The sequence below is a fragment of the Gracilinanus agilis genome, chromosome 3 (genome assembly GCF_016433145.1).
Source record: "Gracilinanus agilis isolate LMUSP501 chromosome 3, AgileGrace, whole genome shotgun sequence".
Lineage (NCBI taxonomy): Eukaryota > Metazoa > Chordata > Mammalia > Didelphimorphia > Didelphidae > Gracilinanus > Gracilinanus agilis.
The window spans coordinates 204,038,406-204,056,497 of NC_058132.1; the positions used below are offsets into that span (position 1 = coordinate 204,038,406).

At 43.4% G+C, this 18,092-nt stretch overlaps 1 protein-coding gene across 1 annotated transcript in view; it reads right to left on the reverse strand.

The window, feature by feature from the left end:
- Positions 1–12,588: 12,588 nt before the first annotated feature.
- HYOU1 (hypoxia up-regulated 1) overlaps positions 12,589–18,092 on the reverse strand; it is a 28,739-nt gene continuing 23,235 nt past the window's right edge. The window contains 9 exon segments of the mRNA XM_044669624.1: positions 12,589–14,198; positions 14,328–14,378; positions 14,464–14,529; positions 14,695–14,935; positions 16,725–16,809; positions 17,030–17,163; positions 17,393–17,515; positions 17,625–17,712; positions 17,808–17,980. Coding sequence (XP_044525559.1) covers positions 14,137–14,198; positions 14,328–14,378; positions 14,464–14,529; positions 14,695–14,935; positions 16,725–16,809; positions 17,030–17,163; positions 17,393–17,515; positions 17,625–17,712; positions 17,808–17,980 — 1,023 coding nt within the window. The 3' untranslated portion in view covers positions 12,589–14,136.

Consider the following 18,092-nt stretch of genomic DNA (forward strand, 5'->3'; position numbering starts at 1 on the left):
TTGTAGGATAGGGTTCTTAGCACAGAGGGATACCTTCTGTTGGTACCTCAAACATCACCAGGTTCCTCAAGACAGGCAACCCCCCCCCAACCTTCATGATCAGGATGTTGATGTCATAAATGATGTATCCCCTATTTCTGCCCCAGACTCTAAGGCACCTCATCATATCCCCCTTGTTTGTCTCTCTCCCCACCTTTCTTTTTAAGTCATGCAGACCCTATTCCTTTAGGATATAAAAATCCTGGGGGCAACTGGGTGGCTCAGTGGATGGAGAACCAGGCCAAGAGATAAAAGGTCCTGGGTTCAAATCTGGCCTCAGACACTTCCCAGCTTTGTGGCCCTGGGAAAGTCACTTTACCCTCATTGCCTAGCCCTTATCAATACCCAGTATTGATTCTAAGACTGAAGGTAAGGGTTAAAAAAAAAATCCTGAACTCCACTTTATTAAGACAGCTTGGTCCTACACCTGCCTCCCTGCCATTCAACTCAATTCACATTCAATCTAATAAATTTCTCTATTTTTTATTTATGTGTTTATTTTTAATTTTTTTTAACAGTTAACTTCCACCTTAGAATCAATACTATGTTTTGGTGCCAAGGCAGAAGAGTGGTAAAGGCTAGGCAATAGGGGTTAAGTGACTTGTGTGATAATTAGATTAAGTCTACACTGCCCATCTTTAGATTTAATCACCAAAGGCGAGAGCACCTCCAATTCTGGGAGGTCTATAACCCACATGTGCTAGAGTGAGTGACAATCAGAATCAACTGACTGTCCCCTAGGCAGTACTATGAGAAGTATCTATTGTGAGTGGACACGCAAATTAGGGAGGAGACACAGGAAGTGATGCATAAGTGACCCCTTTAAAAGGAGAAGGTCTTCTGCTGGAGATGGTCTTCAGGTGAAGAGGGCAGCTGGTGAAGGAGCTCTTCAGAGTCTTCTAGTTTTCCTGGTTCGTGGAGGAGTCCTGACTGGAACTCCAAGACCTTGGTGAGACTGCTTTCAATATCTTCTTTAGAAGTCCACATGTGAGTTTAAAGACTGAATCTTTATTAACTTCTCTTAAGGAACTTCCCTTTAATAGACTCTGTGAATGAAGCTTTGTTTCATTCACCTCTGGGCCTCTGGCCCTCTGACTTTTGGCTGAGGGTTAATTAGATCTACCTGGATTAATTAGAGTATTGTAGTAATTCACCTACTTTGTTAGATTCTTATTTCTTTATTTCCTTTCTCTCTTCTCAATTGTAAATAAACTTCCATAAAAGTCAATTTTGACTTGAGATTATTCTTAATTGAGGATAATTGTTCAATCCTCTGGCCACCACCAATATATTCAACCAAAAAAACCCCATTTTCCCCCCCTTACATTTGTCCAGGGTCACATAGCTAGAAAGTGTCTAAGGTCAGATTTGAACCTGGGACCTCCTGTCTCTAGGCCTGGCTCTCAATTCACTGAGCTACCCAGTTGCCCCTCAAATTTCTCTATTTTTAAAAATAATCATCAGAATGTGTCATTCTTGAGGGAGCATCCTTTCCAGCTGGCCCGGGGTTAATCTCAAACTCTCCCACAACAGTCTGGTACCACTCAGAACTCTGGAACTCAAGCAGTCCAGTACACCAGCCTCAGCCTCCTTATTATCAGGGATTACATTCCTGGGCCCATCCTTTGGGGTTTTTTTCTTTTTCTTTTTTTTTTTTTTTTAAATCCTTACCTTTTGTCTTAGAATAGATACTATGTATTGGTTCCAAGGCAGAACAGAGTAGTAAGAGCTAGGCAATTGGGGTTAAGTGACTTTCCCAAGGTCACTCAGCCAGGTAGTGTCTAAGGCCACATTTGATTTTGCTTTATTAATTCTTGCTGTCTTATGAGTTCTTTAGCTTCTATTTGCCCAATTCTAGTCTTTAAAGACTGATTTTCAGCTATGATCTTATGATTTTCCTTTTCAGTTTGGTCTATTCTGCTTTTCATGGCTTCCAGCAGGTCAATTCTGGTCTCCAATTTGCTTATTACTTCATTTGATTTCTGTGCCTCTTTTTCCATATGGGCAATTTTGTCTTTTAAAACTGTTATTTTCTTTTTGTATTACTTTCATTTCTTTTTCCCCATTTTTCTTCTGTCTTTCTTACTTGGTTCTTGAACTCCTTTTTGAGTTCTTTGAGAGCTTGTGTACAATTTCCATTTTTTAAAGAAAGTTTGGATGTGTTTACTTGTTTGTCACTCTCTGCTATTGTCTCTATTTTGCTCTTTTTCTCCATAGAAATTATCCAGGGTCATGAATTAGTTTTTGTTGTTGTTGTTGTTTTTCCCCTGCTTATTTCTTTTGCCATAAGTGGATTGGGGTTCCTGCATGTTGATTGCTTTCTTAGCTTCTGTCTTGCGGGGCTTTGCTTTGGTAATATCTTCCCTTTCCAGTCAGAAGCCCCAGTGAGGGTAGGCAATGTGCTGTTCTTTGTGTAGCATGCTTTAAAACGTTTTGCCCTGAGACTATCTTTCCAGCCCCTGCTGCCTTGGCTGTGGCCAGCCTTGTTTCTGCCCAAATTCTGCACTCTTCAGCCTCAGCCTCAGGTCTCAAATCTTGCTGCCAAGGCCTTGCACTGCCCTCTGAGGCCAAATTTGAACCCATCTTTAACCCTGGCTCTCTGCCCACTGAGCCACTTAACTGTTCCTTTTTGGGGTATTTTCCAAGGAATACTACTTCAGGAGCTTGAATTTCCTACTCCCTCATCTTGACTGGAAAACTAAGAACTCTTTTGTTGCAATAAAATTTCAATGGAAATTGAAGACAACAGATAAGAGATGGCAAGGCCATTCAATAGTACTTGCCAAAAATGTGGGAATTTGTTTTGCTTAACTATATCTGTTAGTAACCTGTTTAGTAACTGTGGTTTTGTTTTAATGAGAGGAGAGGAGGTTGAAAAGAGAGAAAGCAGCACTTCATTTGAAAATAAAATTATTTAATTTTCACAAAAAAAATTGCTTTTTTTTTAATTCCAAAATTTAAGAAAAAGTAATTGCTAAATGAGTAACAATTCCTCATCTACAAAATGAAGGGGCAACTATGTTATTCAGGTGTCTTTGTTCAATCATTTCATTTGTGTCGAATTCTTCATGACCCCATTTGGGGTTTAGCAAAGACATTGGAGTAGTTTGCCATTTCCTTCTCCAGATTATTTTCCAGATAAGGAAACTAAGGCCAACAGGGTTAAGTGACTTGCCTAGGGTCACACAGCTAGTAAATGTCTGAGGCTAGATTTGAACTCAGGAAGATGCATCTTGTTTATTTTTTATATTTTTATTTATTTTTTAAATTTTTATTTATATTTTTAGAATATTTTTCCATGTTTCCATGATTCATTTTCTCTCCCTCCTTTCTTCTCTCCCCATCCCAGAGTTGACAAGCAATTCCACTGGGATGTACAAATGTTGTCACTTGATATCTATTTCTATATTATTCATTCATTTTTGCTATAGAGCGATTTTTTAAAAGCCCAGTCCCCAAATCACACACCCATATAGACACGTGATAAACTGTGAGACCTTTGACAAGTCATTGACAACCTTGTTTTATGGAACTCCCAAATTTACCTTTGTTCCTTAGGAACTTGTTTTCCAGGAACTCCCAGGCTGACCCCTGGTTTTAGACTGAACAATAATAGTAGTAGATACAATCAAACCTTAAGTACCCTTTTGTCTTGGAAATTTCTCCCATTGTATCCAGGCCTCTCCCAGGGAGCCCAGCCCTTAGCTAGCATCCTCCTTCTCTGGCCTCTGGGTAAGCCAGTCAGTCATCCTTCTTTTCCTATTTCCCCTAAAAGGTATATTAAGACCCCAAAATCTCTCAGCTCCCATTCCCCAAAGGAGTATCCTTCCATTCCCCTATTTCCAGGCAGAGCCCTAAAAGGCTGGGCTGTCTTGAGCTCGATGCTCCAGGGGTCACTCTGTCCCCTTTGGGGAGTTCTCTGCAGCCCTTTATCCAGTACTTGCTGACCCTGGCCCTTACCTTACCTAGCCAGGCTCCCCTCAGAGAATCCACTATAGAAGTCCCATTCTATTTTTTTTTTTTTAAACCCTTACCTTCCGTCCTGGAGTCAATACTGTGAATTGGCTCCAAGGCAGAAGAGTGGTAAGGGTAGGCAATGGGGGTCAAGTGACTTGCCCAGGGTCACACAGCTGGGAAGTGTCTGAGGCTGGATTTGAACCTAGGACCTCCCGTCTCTAGGCCTGGCTCTCAATCCACTGAGCTACCCAGCTGCCCCTCCCATTCTTATAGTACTCGAATGACAAAGCATGTTCCTTGCAACCACCTTGTGAGGTAAGGAGTGCCAGCATCCTTACCATTTTACAGATGAGGAAACTGAGGATTAGAAAGTCAATCACTATCCTATGATCATACAGTGGGGACCTTGCTGAACTGGAATTCAGATTTAGGTCTTGATGACAAGTCTAGCATCCTAGAGATTGCATTTTCCTTTAAAAGAAGATGATAGGGGGCAGCTGGGTAGCTCAGTGGATTGAGAGTCAGGCCTAGAGACCGGAGGTCCTAGGTTCAAATCCAGCCTCAGACACTTCCCAGCTGTGTGACCCTGGGCAAGTCACTTGACCCCCATTGCCTACCCTTACCACTCTTCCACCTATAAGTCAATACACAGAAGTTAAGGGTTTAAAATTAAAAAAAAAAAGATGATAGGAGGCTGCTCAGTGGTTTGAAAGCCAAGCCCAGAGATGGGAGGACCTAGTCTCAGACACTTCCTAGCTGTGTGACCCTGGGTAAGTCACTTAACCCCACTGCCTAGCATAACCCCAATTGCCTTGGAACCAATACACAGTATGGATTCTAAGACAGAAGGTAAGGGCTTAAAAAAGAAAGAAAATGATAAATACTTAAAAGGGACAGGCATTCAGAAAAGAAAGATCTTTGTGGGTTAGAGTCAACAGGGAAAGTTTCAAAGAGGAAAGGGGACCTGGACTGAGTCTGGAAGTATGTATGGGTTGGATTTGATAAAAGAGGAGAGATTGGAAGAAACTTCAGGCAAACCAGAGATTAGCATATAGGGAGTGGTGATAAGCAAAAGTATTGAGGTGGGAAATAAGGTATATTAGAGAAACAATAGATCTGTTTGGCAAGAAAAGGTGGATTAAGAGCCAGGTCCAAAGATAGGATATCCTGGGTTCAAATCTGACCTCAGACACTTCCTAGCTGTGTGACCCTGGGCAAGTCACTTAACCCCCACTGCCTAGCCCTTACCACTCTTCTGCCTTAGAACTGATACACAGTATTGATTCTGAGACGGAAGGTAAGGGTTTAAAAAAAAAGGTTCAAGAACACAGCCAAGACTAGCAGTAGGCAAGGTAGATGACAACACAGGATATACCATTAAGGGAGTGACACAATGACAAATACTCTTCTTTTTAAACGCATGCCTTTTTTCTTGGAATCTAGACTAAGCATTAGTTCCAAGGCAGAAGAATTATAAGAGCTATGCAATTGGAGTTAAGTGACTCACCCAGGGTCACATAGCTAAGAAGTGTCTGAGGCCAGATTTGAACCCAGAACCTTTCTTCTCCTGGCCTGGCTCTTTGCCCAGTGAGCCACCCAGCTGCCCCTTAGATTATATTTTTCTTAAATAATATTGTTTTGGTCACTTCTTTTGTGTGCAAGTCAATCAACAAACCAATTAACAAACAGATCAACTAAACAAATGAAGCATCTACAGCAACCCAGGATAGAGTATGAAGGAGGGAATGAAGGGAAGGACACAATACTTTTTAAAATTTTATTTATTTATTTATTTATTTTATTTTAAACCCTTAACTTCTGTGTATTGACTTATAGGTGAAAGAGTGGTAAGGCAATGGGGGTCAAGTGACTTGCCCAGGGTCACACAGCTGGGAAGTGTCTGAGGCCGGATTTGAACCTAAGACCTCCCATCCCTAGGCCTGGCTCTCAATCCACTGAGCTACCCAGCTGCCCCCCACAATACTTTTTAATTTAACAGATACTTCAGAGAATTTCTGATCTCATCAATGTGTGATGAGAGATAAAAAAAATGAACTCTCTGAACTCTCTGAACTTATATTGTACTGGGGAGATAGGTGTTCCCAGACAAGTAAATACAGGCAGAGTCCTAATCTCAGAGGGCTGAGTGATCTGAAAATAGCCTTCACACTGTGTTTGTGTAGGGAGATAGGAATCCTGATTGGCTGAGAAAATACTGGGAGAGAAAAGCAGAGAAGGGAGAGAGGGGGCCTGAAGAGAAGGGGAGCACTCCTGGAGCCCCAGAGGCATGTTGGGAAAAGCTAGCATCCCCACAGGCCCCTTGATTTCCAGCATCAGGACCCACCACCCCAAGATTTTTTTTAATCTTTTTTTTTTTTTAAACCATTATCTTCTGCCTTGTAGTCAATACTGTGTATTGGGTCCAAGGCAAAAGAGTGGTAAAGGCTAGGCAATGGGTCTCAATCCACTGAGCTACCCAGCTGCCCCACCCCCACCCCAAGATTGCCAGGAAAGGTGACAGGTTTGATCATTCCTTCCCCACTTGAGCTGAGATTTCCTCTCATTCCTGGGTGTTGGGCCCTCCAACTCTTGTCTATCGATGGCCTTAACTCATCTATATGACCTCCTTGATTATTGCTTCTTTTGTATAATAAGCTTATGGCAAGGGGTAGGAAGAGAAAGCTGCTGCCCTCCACATCTGGGGCCCACAACACCTCCTGAGCCAACCAGGATCAATCACTCTTATCCTGACCCTTGGGAAAAAGCATACTTCAAAAAATCTGATTATGATAGATAGATATAATTATAAGCCCAAACTTCTGGGTCATATGAGCAAAAGATGATTGATTAGGCATTTTCTCCGATCTCCATGACTTCTCAAACTTCCTCAAAACAGAAATTATGTGCCAAACACAATAGAAGGTTAAAAAAACCCCAAACCAACCAAGAATTGATGCTCAGTGACCCTGAGCTGGCTCAGCAAGCCTCCCCCACCTTGCATGCTACCAGCAATGAAACTGCACTAACAGGCTTATATCCAAACCCATCCCTACCTGCTAAGTCCCCCTCCTCTTTCCAGTGCCATACAGACCCCTGATCCAAGCTATGGAAGTTTCCTTGGTTCTCAACACTCAGGTTGATCATAGTCCTCTACAGCCCAGAAGTTGGGGAAAGCAGGCTCCAGACTGCTGGTACTGGACCAGAAAACTAAGGAACAGGGAGAGGACAGACCACCAGCACAGGCCACTGGGCTGTAGGGAGCTGTGCAGAACTCCACCAAGTCTGAAGGGACCAGCATAGTATCCAGCTGGGGCCAATTTTGACCACCACCAAGTCAGTTGGGGCACAGCGCCCCCCCCCCCCCCCAGCTGATGAACCATGAGTTGACCAATGTGGCAGGAGCTTGAGATACTTTTAGGATCTATCCCACAAGAAACCCACAATCAGAGAGGAGGGAATTAGGAAGCAAGAGATAAGGAAAATAAAAAGGGAGGGAAATTGAAAGTACCAAAGATTACAGGAGGAAGAAATCTCAAAGACCTTGAATATAAACAGATACATCAACATAGAAAAAACAGGAACAAAAGAAAATATGGCATCCAAATCTCATAACTGAGATCGAGGCATCTAGGAATAAATACTACAAAACACAAGGAAATGTTCCAAAACCTGATGAGACAAGGGATCCTTTGGGATTTGAGAAAAACATGGAACTCTGACACACTGTTCCTAAGTGGTTTAAAAGAGAATGAGAATTTTGAGAGCAGAATTTATGTCCTTCACTAAAATAATGAGCAGAATAGAACTTGAATCTATAATGGCAAGCCTCATCAAAGAAACAAGAGAGGACAATGGCCTGGGAATGCAAAAACCCAGAAGTGAAAGACAATCTAGAAGAAGAGAAGCAAAAAACAAAACAAAACAAAACAAAAAACCCAGTAAGAATATAAAAAGAAAATAAGTTTATTATGTAAGCAAACCATACGGATCTCTAAGACAATGCATAAAGACAAGCTAAGGATCTTAGGTTTCCCAGAAGAAGATGACAGACAAAAAGCCTGATGAAGGAAATAGAAGAGAATTCCCCAGAAGTTCTAAACCCAGAAAATAAAATCCCAATTTTAAAAATTCACAGGATCTCCTCCAGAAGAAAAAAACAACAACAAAAAAAAACTGGGCTGTTAAGTCGAAGACATATAGTGATTAAACCTAATAATTCAATCAAAATAAAAACAAGTTGTGCAAGCCATCAAGAGAAAAACTTTCAAATACAAAGGTAAGGACACTCTAATAATGTGAGACTATTCTGAACCCTCTAGAAAAGGGAGGAGGGAATGAAATGATGTGTTCTAGACAATGATGGAGCTCTGGTGACCTACCCTGCAAGTCTGAGAATAACCATACCGGAATAAAAAAAGGTGGACATTCAATAATAAAGAAGAGTTTGAAACATAAATTAAAAAAAGCAAAAAATACACTTCAAACACACCAGACAACAGAAATACAGGAGTGAATAAATGCAAAATAGCAATAGTGATAACAGAAAGACTTCTTTCTAAATGTACCCTAGAAGACAGGAATGAAGGCAGATATTTGGAAGAGGGAAACGTGGACAGTGTTATGTGGGTAATTTGAGGAAAGGTGTTTGGGATAAGGAAAATTGAAAGGAGGATGTTGGAGACTTGCTAAGTGGGTAATCTCGGTTTCAGGTAGGCTGGGATTAAAGGAGATTCAGGGTATAATAGGACTGAAGTCAGGAGTATAACACAGAAGGGAAACAGAGATCTTTTAGGAAGAAGAGAAGTTAAACTAAACAGACAAACACAGCAGGCTTACAGACTGGGACTTAGACTCAAACACAAGCTGAGGGAAATAGACTAGACTGAAATTAACAAACAGGCTTTAGTTAATTTCACAGGAAGGGACCTATTTTGAAGTAACACCTTCCTCCAAGATGGATGCCCCAGCTTCCCTCTAAGCCCAGAGTATGTTGTCTCTTTCCCTCTTCTTCCCTCTTGATAACTAACAGACAAATTACACTAATAGGGCTATTGAAACACAAAAGGGTTTATTTTGTTTGAAGGATGTTTGTTAGGAAGGTGGATCAAAGGAAAGCCCTATCAGTTGTCTCAGGAACCTCAGGTGGGGGAAGGGAAGTAAAGATGGAGTCTGAGTAAAGACCTGCCTTTAAACTCAGCTTTACAAAATGCTATTTCTATCTAAAGGGAATAAATGATGACTGTCTAACTATAACTAATGCTGTCAATTAGATAACTCTTCACAGATTTAACTCCTCTCTAATTACTCTCCTTATTAACTCCACAGACACTAAGGTAAGGGAGGGAAGGCAGGGGTGGTGTTAGGAAAGGAAGATATAAAGGGTTTATCTAAAATAATAATTTCTTAAGTAGATATATCAAAGTTAGGCTAAATTTCAATATTAAGTTAGATAATCAAAGCAGCTAGCTCATTGACCACCTCCCTCTATGGAAGATCCAGTCAACTGCCTCTTTCCCTCAAGATTCCAAAACCTAACAGCTTTTGGAACTCAGCCAAAGCTAGAAGAAACTATATGACCCTAATTCTGTATACTACAACAGGTGCTATTATAGACAGGATCTGGAGGCACCCAACCTATAGACCAGTGGTTCCCAAAGTTTTTTGGCCTACCACTCCTTTTCCAGAAAAAAAATATTACTTAGTGCCCCTGGAAATTAATTTTTTAAAAATTTAATAGCAATTAATAGGAAAGATAAATGCACCTGTGGCCATCACCACCTCCCTCGATCACTGCAGCACCCACCAGGGGGCGGTATCGCTCACTTTGGGAATTACTGCTATAGATGAATGCTTCTTTTGTGGAACTACATTAAAACATGGGAGGGTACATGATGGGGGAAGAGTAAAGGAAGGGGATAGAGAAGAGTGACTGATGCACAGGGGTCAAATCAAAGGAAGCAATGAGGGGAAGGTGATCTCTGGTCTCAGAAAGAAAAGAGCCTTCCTTCAGAAGTGGGAGGGATGAAAATTGGCAGTGGGCAGTGAGAGGCAGTAATTGAAACAAGACACTTGTGCTCTGAAATCTTGTATTTCTTACCAGTTAGCCCTAGTTAAACATCAACTGTAAAATCTGTAGCTTCAGCAAGTCAAACATGAATTGCGGAATCTGTATTGTTGATCAGTTACTCATTCTGAACCATCAACCACCTACACTGCATCTATAATGTTCTTATATAGAACATCAGCTTTGTGATGCTGTTTATTAATTACTCATATTTTTCTTTTATTTACCTTAGTTCTGAACTGCAAGGATCTTGCTGGATTTCCTTCTCCCACCATCTTCCCATTCCAGAAGGGTATTGAGAACTCTCCCACATTGACAAAGGGGTGGGTGGGTGGGGACAGGACATGGGACATGGGACCTGCTAAGGATTCTGGTATTCCATAAGGGTCCCCCAAACCCACACGTGCTTCTTATTTCCTATGACTTATGTGTCAAACACAATTATTTATTAATCAGTGAAGACATCCTGACCCGGTCAGTTGACTCTGCACAACACAGCAAGGTGAGAGAAGGCAAAAGGGGGGGGGCAAGAGAGCAAATTCCTCTTGAGGGGCCAACATATACTCCTTGTGACTGCACCACTTAGTCCTATCCTTGAATATCCAAGACATCCACCTTTGGTAAATAGCCCCCGAGGAGGTAGAGTTAGAGGCCTCAACTCCTCATTCATTACTTTATCACAGAAAGAGGCAGATCTTTGTTCATATTAGGGAAGGACATCAACACATCCTTTCCTCCTCAACAAGTGTCTGAGTCACTGTATCCAACAGTGGCTAGGGCTTGTCAACCTCTCTTACCTAAGAGATTTCTTATTTACAAATAAGGAGCATGTCTCTACTTTGCCTCTTAACAAAATCCAGCCCAGTGAGATGCCTTGATGCCTGGAAGTAAATTACTTTAGCTTAGAACCTGGCTGACCTTCAAAACCTGAGGTTTCAGAAGATTTTATAGAAAAATTATTACAATATTAATTTTCCACAGGGAATAGAAATCTATAAACAGATAAAAGCAGAGAAGAGCTAATAAACAAAACCCTAAAGGCAAGGGAGTAGCAATTGAAAAGAAGGGATGAGTGAGGGAAAAAGAGGCAGTGGGTACAAGAACACTTTAAAAAAAAGATTTAAGTATTTTATAGCATGAGGAGGAAAGGAAAAGAGGGAAAAAATAACTAAAAAGAAAACAATTTAAGAGAAAGATGGAGTAAAATATAAACCTCATAACTTTTTTATTCCAAATTTTACAAAACCAAATAAAACAGGCATTTTCACAAAGGAAAAGATTATACATAAGCAAAAACCACAAATCTCTTGTAGGTTTATTTTTCTTCCTATCTATATAAATTTCATCCATTTTATCAATTTATAACTTTAAAGGTGAATGGATTAAATAAGCCAATAAAATGAAAAACAACAGATTGGATAAGAAAGCAAAACCCTATAACTTGTTGCTTGTAGGAAACAAAATTTTACAATAACAATGCATAAAAAAAAGCAAGGAGTTGGAAACAAATTTACTATAAAGTGAATCCAAAAAAAAAATTGTCATCATTCTATCTGTATAAGTGGACATTTTCCACCTTTAGAACTACCTACCCCAGAATTCCTTTTAATCTCTCCACCACATAGTGTGGTCATGTTTTGTATATAGTTTGCTTTAAGCACTTCCTCTTTTTCCCCCCACATTCGGGGCTAAGGAAGGTGGCTTTTTTTAATGTTAGTTATTAATAAATCTTCTTAAATATAATACTTAGAATATTGGATACTAATTTTAAAACTCATATAAAAGAAAAAAAAAAATTTGAGGGGGCAGCTAGGTAGCTCAGTAAATATCAAGCCAGGCCTGGAAATTGGAGGTATTGGGTTCAGACACTTCCTAGCTGTGTGACCCTGGGCAAGTCACTTGAGCCCCACTGCTTTGCCCTTACCACTCTTCTTACCTGGAACCAACATTTAATATTGATTCTAAGAGAAAAGATAAGGGTTTTTAAAAACCCAAAACATTTGATCTTAAAAATCACATTTACTTCCACATCAGGTTATGATTTAAAAATGATAATTCCAATGTCACAAAAAATTTTTAATTGTTATGGAAATGCTGATGGGTCTCTTTCAGTTTCTGAGTTTCTATTTGTTGTACTCTTGGTTTCATCTATAAATGCTCTTGGGATAATCCAGAACCAAATGTCCTATAAGGCACCTTAAACTTAATACATCCAAACAGAGTTCCCTAAACCCTCTCTTCTTCCAAACTTTTTTTTTTTTACTGTCCTGGATACCATTTCCTGAAGCTCTCCAACATTTGTCATTTTCCTACAACAAATGGGCTCTGTACATTCTTAAATTATAGATCCAATGTTGGGGGGGAATGGGAGAGCCCAGGAAATAATTCCCCAATCTCCCAGCCATAAAAGCCTTTATGGCTCTTGCTGGATTCCCATCCTCCCTTCTATAGGGCTCATTCTTCTCTCTTACCAATTTTTTTGTGCCTGGGGTAGGTATAAAGAAAGAAAATGGACACCTAGAGACAGGTTGTAGAAAAGCGAATATTTTATTGAAACCATTTCTCAATTAACGTCTCAAAGTACAATTTGACTCAAAACTGTCCAACCAGCCTCAACTCCTAGTCAAAGAACCCAAAATGCACAGGAGGGGAGGGAAGGCAAGACCACTAGAGGTCCCTGTTTCTGCCAATGTGGCAAAAAAGAAAAAAAAAGGAAAAGAAAAAAATAAAGACACAGACACAACATAGCTCCCCTCCAGGTGGAGCAATATTCCCCAGCCCTGATGCAGAACCCTGGAGCTAGGCTCCAGCAGGGAAAGCTTCCCCATAGGGAAGAGATCCCATTCCTGGATCTACAGCAGAAGCTAAAACCTTCACCTCTTCTCTCCTCAAGGAACCGACTTATTACCCACCACCCCTACTTCCACCTCCTGGCTCCTCGGACGTTCTGGAGGAACCAAAGGCATTTGGCATTCCTGCCCCGATCTCCTTGCCCTCTCCCCCCACCACCCAGGGAGCCAGGGCTCACAGTAGAAAGCACATTTTGTTCTGCCCAGGGGTAGGCTGTGCCTGGGAGACGGCGGCAGAAGGGGTGATTGGATCATCCGAGGCATAAGAGGGACAGAGCAAGATATGGACGGTACCTGCTGGTAGCTGTCACTCCACACCTACCACCCCCCAGTTATCTTCCTTATCTCCCCAGCCACAACCCAAACAGCTTTGCTGTCTCTGCTCCCCCGGGAGTGAGCTCAGGCCCTGTTCAGATCAGAACTTCTGGATTTGTAACCTCCCTCATCCTGCCTCCCTGCCTTCACTACAAGGGATGTCCTAGGTGCAGATGAGTCCATCCATGCTCCACCTCCTAACTCCAATAGGAAGTGAGGCCACAGGTAAGAGAACAGAGCCCTGGTTTAGACTGAGTAACCCCCAGGAGCAAATGCAACAGGGTTGATTTTTTTTAGGGGAAAGAACATGGGGGTGGGAGGGAGGGGGTGGCTGAGGAAGTAGAGAATAGGGTCCAGGTAGGCAGGCAGCCAGACATCCAACTCAGTGACCAAGAGGACACTGGCTCCTTTAGTCTCCCTTGCCTCCCCCCAAATAAGTGCACACAGGACAGCGTTTTGTTTAGTGGCCATGGAGATTTGGAGAGAAGGTGGATGATCCAGAGGGGAAGATCAGACACCCCTCTCCTCAACTCTCCTCACCCCTTTCCAGGCAGACCTTGATCTCCAAGGGTACACACAGAAGTCCCTGTCTTTCCTGATGTATCCTCGAACCCTGCCTATCTCTGTGGCCTATTTGCCTGCTAGTCCCTACCTACCTCTAGGCAGAGCAAGAAAAGGTCGGGTGATTTTGAAACATTCAAGGTGTTGTGTTGCCAGAGCCTGGGAAAGAGGTCACAGTGCCAATTTAACCCCTCAAAGCCTCCCCCCCACCAAGAAGAAAAAAGGGAACGGGGGGCTGCTCCTTCATTCTCCTCCTCAGGGACCCTTGGGGGGAAGACCCATCCCCTTCCCCCCAAAAGACAATAAATAGGGGTGTTTGGGAGGAAGGGGATGACTAGGGAGGGGGCACAGCTAGAGTTCGTCATTTGACCGGGTTTCCCGTGGCCTTGGCGGTGGCTGCTCCTGCTCTGAATCTGTGGAAGGAAGGAAGGAATGCATGCATGAGGCAAGGGACCAGGGCATCTCCTCTCCGCACAGACATGGGCCTGGCTGATGCTCCCATCCCTCCACCCACCGAGACACATCCTTAGCTCGAGGCTCACCTGACCCTGGACCACTCAGCTCCAAAGGCTCGGCATCTCCTAGATCAAGCCCTACAGTAGGGAGAGACAGGATCTGACACCAGCTCAGAGGAGAGAGAAGCCAAGCTCTAGACCCAGTTCCCCTGACCCAGCTCACCTAAGTCAGGAATCTTGGCCTTCTCCCCAGCAGCAGGTGGCTCCGGAATGGGCTCAGAATCGTCCTCTAGGGGGTAACAGGGAAGAGCAAGAAATGAGTGGGAAGGGCTAGGTAATGGGGGGGGGGGTGTTAAATGACTTCTCCAGGGTCATACAGCTAGGAAGGAGACAAACCCCCCCCAACACATACACACATACAAAGGACCATGGGGGATGGCCAAGCATCTCTCACCCAATGGTGGAATGACTTTCTCCTCCTGGGCACCAGCACTACGATTTTGTGCAGAGTCAGTCTGGTTCTTGTTCTGGTCACGGGGACGAGGCCGGGGTTTGGCAAACTTCGCCTTATTGAGCAGGTACTGAACCTCCCGGTCCAAAGCCAACATCTTAGCCTCAATGTCCTTTGAAAGCAGAATTGGTTTCTCCGTAGCAGAGAGTTTGGCTTGTTCTGCCAGGGTGGCATTCTTCCAAGCCTGGGGATTGGGGATAGGGCTCTGTGAGCACACAGCCTGGTGCCAAACCTACCTATCCACTCACCTCACACAGGGTGGCTGCCTCTCTGATTTCACTGTTACCAAGGGGGCTGACAGGCTAAGTAGCCCTGGGCAAAGGTTACCGAATAACATGCATCAAAGAAGAGTTTGGAGGGCAGCTGGTGGCTCAGTGGATAGAGAGTCAGGTCTAGAGAGGGAAGTCCTAGGTTCAAATCCGGCCTCAGACACTTCCTAGCTGTGTGACACTGGGCAAGTCACTTAACCTCCATTGCAGTGATGGGCAACCATCTTGATATGTCAAAATTTGCCAAAAAACTGAGCATAACTCAGGTGGTGTTTCACTTTGAAAAAAAAAAACATAATTTCACAATATTTATTGTTTAAGGGTTTGTGGGAAGACAAGTCTGGAACCAAGGTCTTCTAGATTCTGAAATTAGCACTCCCTCTACTAAACCATGCTGCCTTTTTCTCAACTTTAACTAGGTTTGTTTTTTATTAACTTTTTTTTCATCCTGGAGAATAGAAACTTTCTGATTTTATATTTGTACCCCTAGCGCCTAGCTCAATAACCAGCACAGAGGAGATACTTAATATATGCTTAGTGGACTAAAGTGAACTTTCATTGTATCATCTCCCTGAACAAATCTTTAAGAAGTTCCTGCTGATTAGTGGACTCTCTTCCCCTCTGCAGCTGTCCCCAACCCCAACAAAAAGGGGAAAAAAAAAAAAAAAAAAGAAAAAAAAACCTTCCAAACACCTGCTTTCCTTAACCCTTTCATCTCCTTCCCCTACTTCACCAAATTATTGAGTTGATTCTCCATGGCTGGTCCTCAGGCCCATCCCTATCTAGGAGGAGGGGGAGAGAAAGAGGGAGGAGAGAAGAGAAGGGGGGGAGGGAGACAGAGAGAGAAAAAGAGAGACAGAGAGAGGGGGAGAGGGAAAGAGAAGAGGAGGAGGAAGAGGGAGAAAGAGAACACCTCCCACATCCAACTGCATTTTTTGCCCTCCTTTGACCTTGTAGCTCATGCTATCCATTTAATCACTCTTCTAGAAAAGCTTCTCCTAAGTATGATAAATGTCAACATGAAATTTCATAATAACTTTTAAACTTCTGCATTTGGATTTGAAGGGTCTGATGTACAAACATGGGGTAGATAGGACTGTCGAAGTTGAGTGACTATAAATTCCATTTGATTTAATGGCCAAATAGCTCATGGTATCTTTTTTTTAAACCCTTAACTTCTGTCTTACAACTGCTACTAAGTATTGGTTCCAAGGCAGAAGATGGGTAAGGGCTAACTAGGCAAGAGGGGTTAGGTGACTTGCCCTGGGTCATACAGCTGGGAGTCAGGGGAGCTGGGTCTGAATTTAGGCTCTGTTCTTTACTACTTTACTTCTTTACACCACCTTTATGTAGGCAAAGGCTTTTCTAGGCATTCATCTCCTCAGCTGTAAAAAAAAAAAAAAAAAAAAAAAAAAAAAAAAAAAAAAAAAAAGGCACTTCCTACTGAAAGGTGCCTTCTAAAAGAGCCCCAATTTCTGTAACCCTACAAAATACAGGATATGAAGTTTGAGCTCCCCCTCTGCATCTTACTAGTTTGTGTGACCTTTGACAAATCACATAACTTTCACTGTAAAATGGAAAAGAAAATGACTGTCAACTTCTGAATCACTGAGTTGATTCTCCATGGCTGGTCCCTGATCTCTCTGGAAGCAGCCACCCTAGTCCTCGACCATGGTCAGTGATGAGTCCACCTGGGTTAATTACCCAGGTCTCATTGATGACTTTTTCCAGTGTGCTCAGTTCCACCTCTGTGAAAATCTGGTCCATCTCTGGGATAAGTCGAGCACCCCTGGAAGGGAAATAGCAGCTCATCAGCCCAGAAGGGAGAAGACAGGAATACAGTGCAAAGACAACAGGGAGAGACTCTCGGAATCCTGCCCCTCCTCTCTCCTCCTCTACAAAATGATCTCTCACCCCCTTAGGGAATGCTGGGGTCTGGGAGGTGAGGGTTGGAGGAAGGCAGGAGAGGATGGGTCAGAGCCAGGAACACAAAACCCTTTGTCTCTTACTTGAGGAAGATGTTTGAATGGTTGAGGAGGCTGTCCAGGGCAGCCAACCGCTCAGGCCACTTCTTCCGCTCTTCCACACGGAAAAAAAGTCCCCGGCACAGCTTCTTCAGCTCAGCCAACTTCTCCTTTAGCTCCTGATGGATGGGGCAGAGAGGAACAATGACCTTGGGAGTCGCCGCCCCATGCTTCTGAGAATTCCCCTCTACAATCCTCCAAACCACCACTGTGCTGCTTTATGGGGAGGGCTGGGGGGTGGAAGGGATCCAAACCAGCTACTTCCCCGCCATGGGTCCCTGAGGAAGAGAATGAAAGAGCAGCCCCCCATTCCCTTTTTTCTTCTTGGTGGGGGGGAGGCTACCCTACCTTGGTGCTGGCACCAAAGCCTTCATCCTCTAACCAGTTAGAGGCTGCACTAAGCTTCACAGAGATCTCCTCTCGCTCCTCCTCTGTGGAGACCTCCTGATACTCTGGCTGGTAGAGCTTGTCCTGGGGACACAGAAGACACCTGGGCTAAGGACTGAGCTGAGCCGACCACCCATTCTGGCCAATGGGACAGCAGACAAGAAAGGGCATTCTGCACATCCACACTACTGACCTGGGTTTCAAAAATAAAGGCCTCCAGACTGTTGGCTGCCTTCTCCCTTTCCTGCTTTTCTAAGTCCCGAAGTGTCAGCTCCTGAAGCCTGGGGTAGGGGTGGGGATGGAAAAGGCCTGTGTCAGCTGTGGAAGGACCTAGGGTCAGATGCCCCCCACCCCCAGCCCCAGCCCAGACTCTCACTTGTGCAGAGATCGTGCCAGCTCCTCCTCTGGGAGGTCTGGAAGGTCAAGCACAGAAAGTTCAACTCCAATTTCCTCCACCATCTTCTGCTTCCGGGCCACCTTTGGCTTCTTTTCCTCCTCAGGGGCCTGCGCTCTGCCCTCCTGCCCTTGCTCCCTTTGGTCACTGGTTTCCTGGGAATTGGAAGGTGACATTAAAAACCCTGGCCCATACCCAAGCAGCCAGAATGGATCCACCCTAGATTCCAGACCCCCGGGGGACCTTAATTCTACCCTTCAAGCTCAC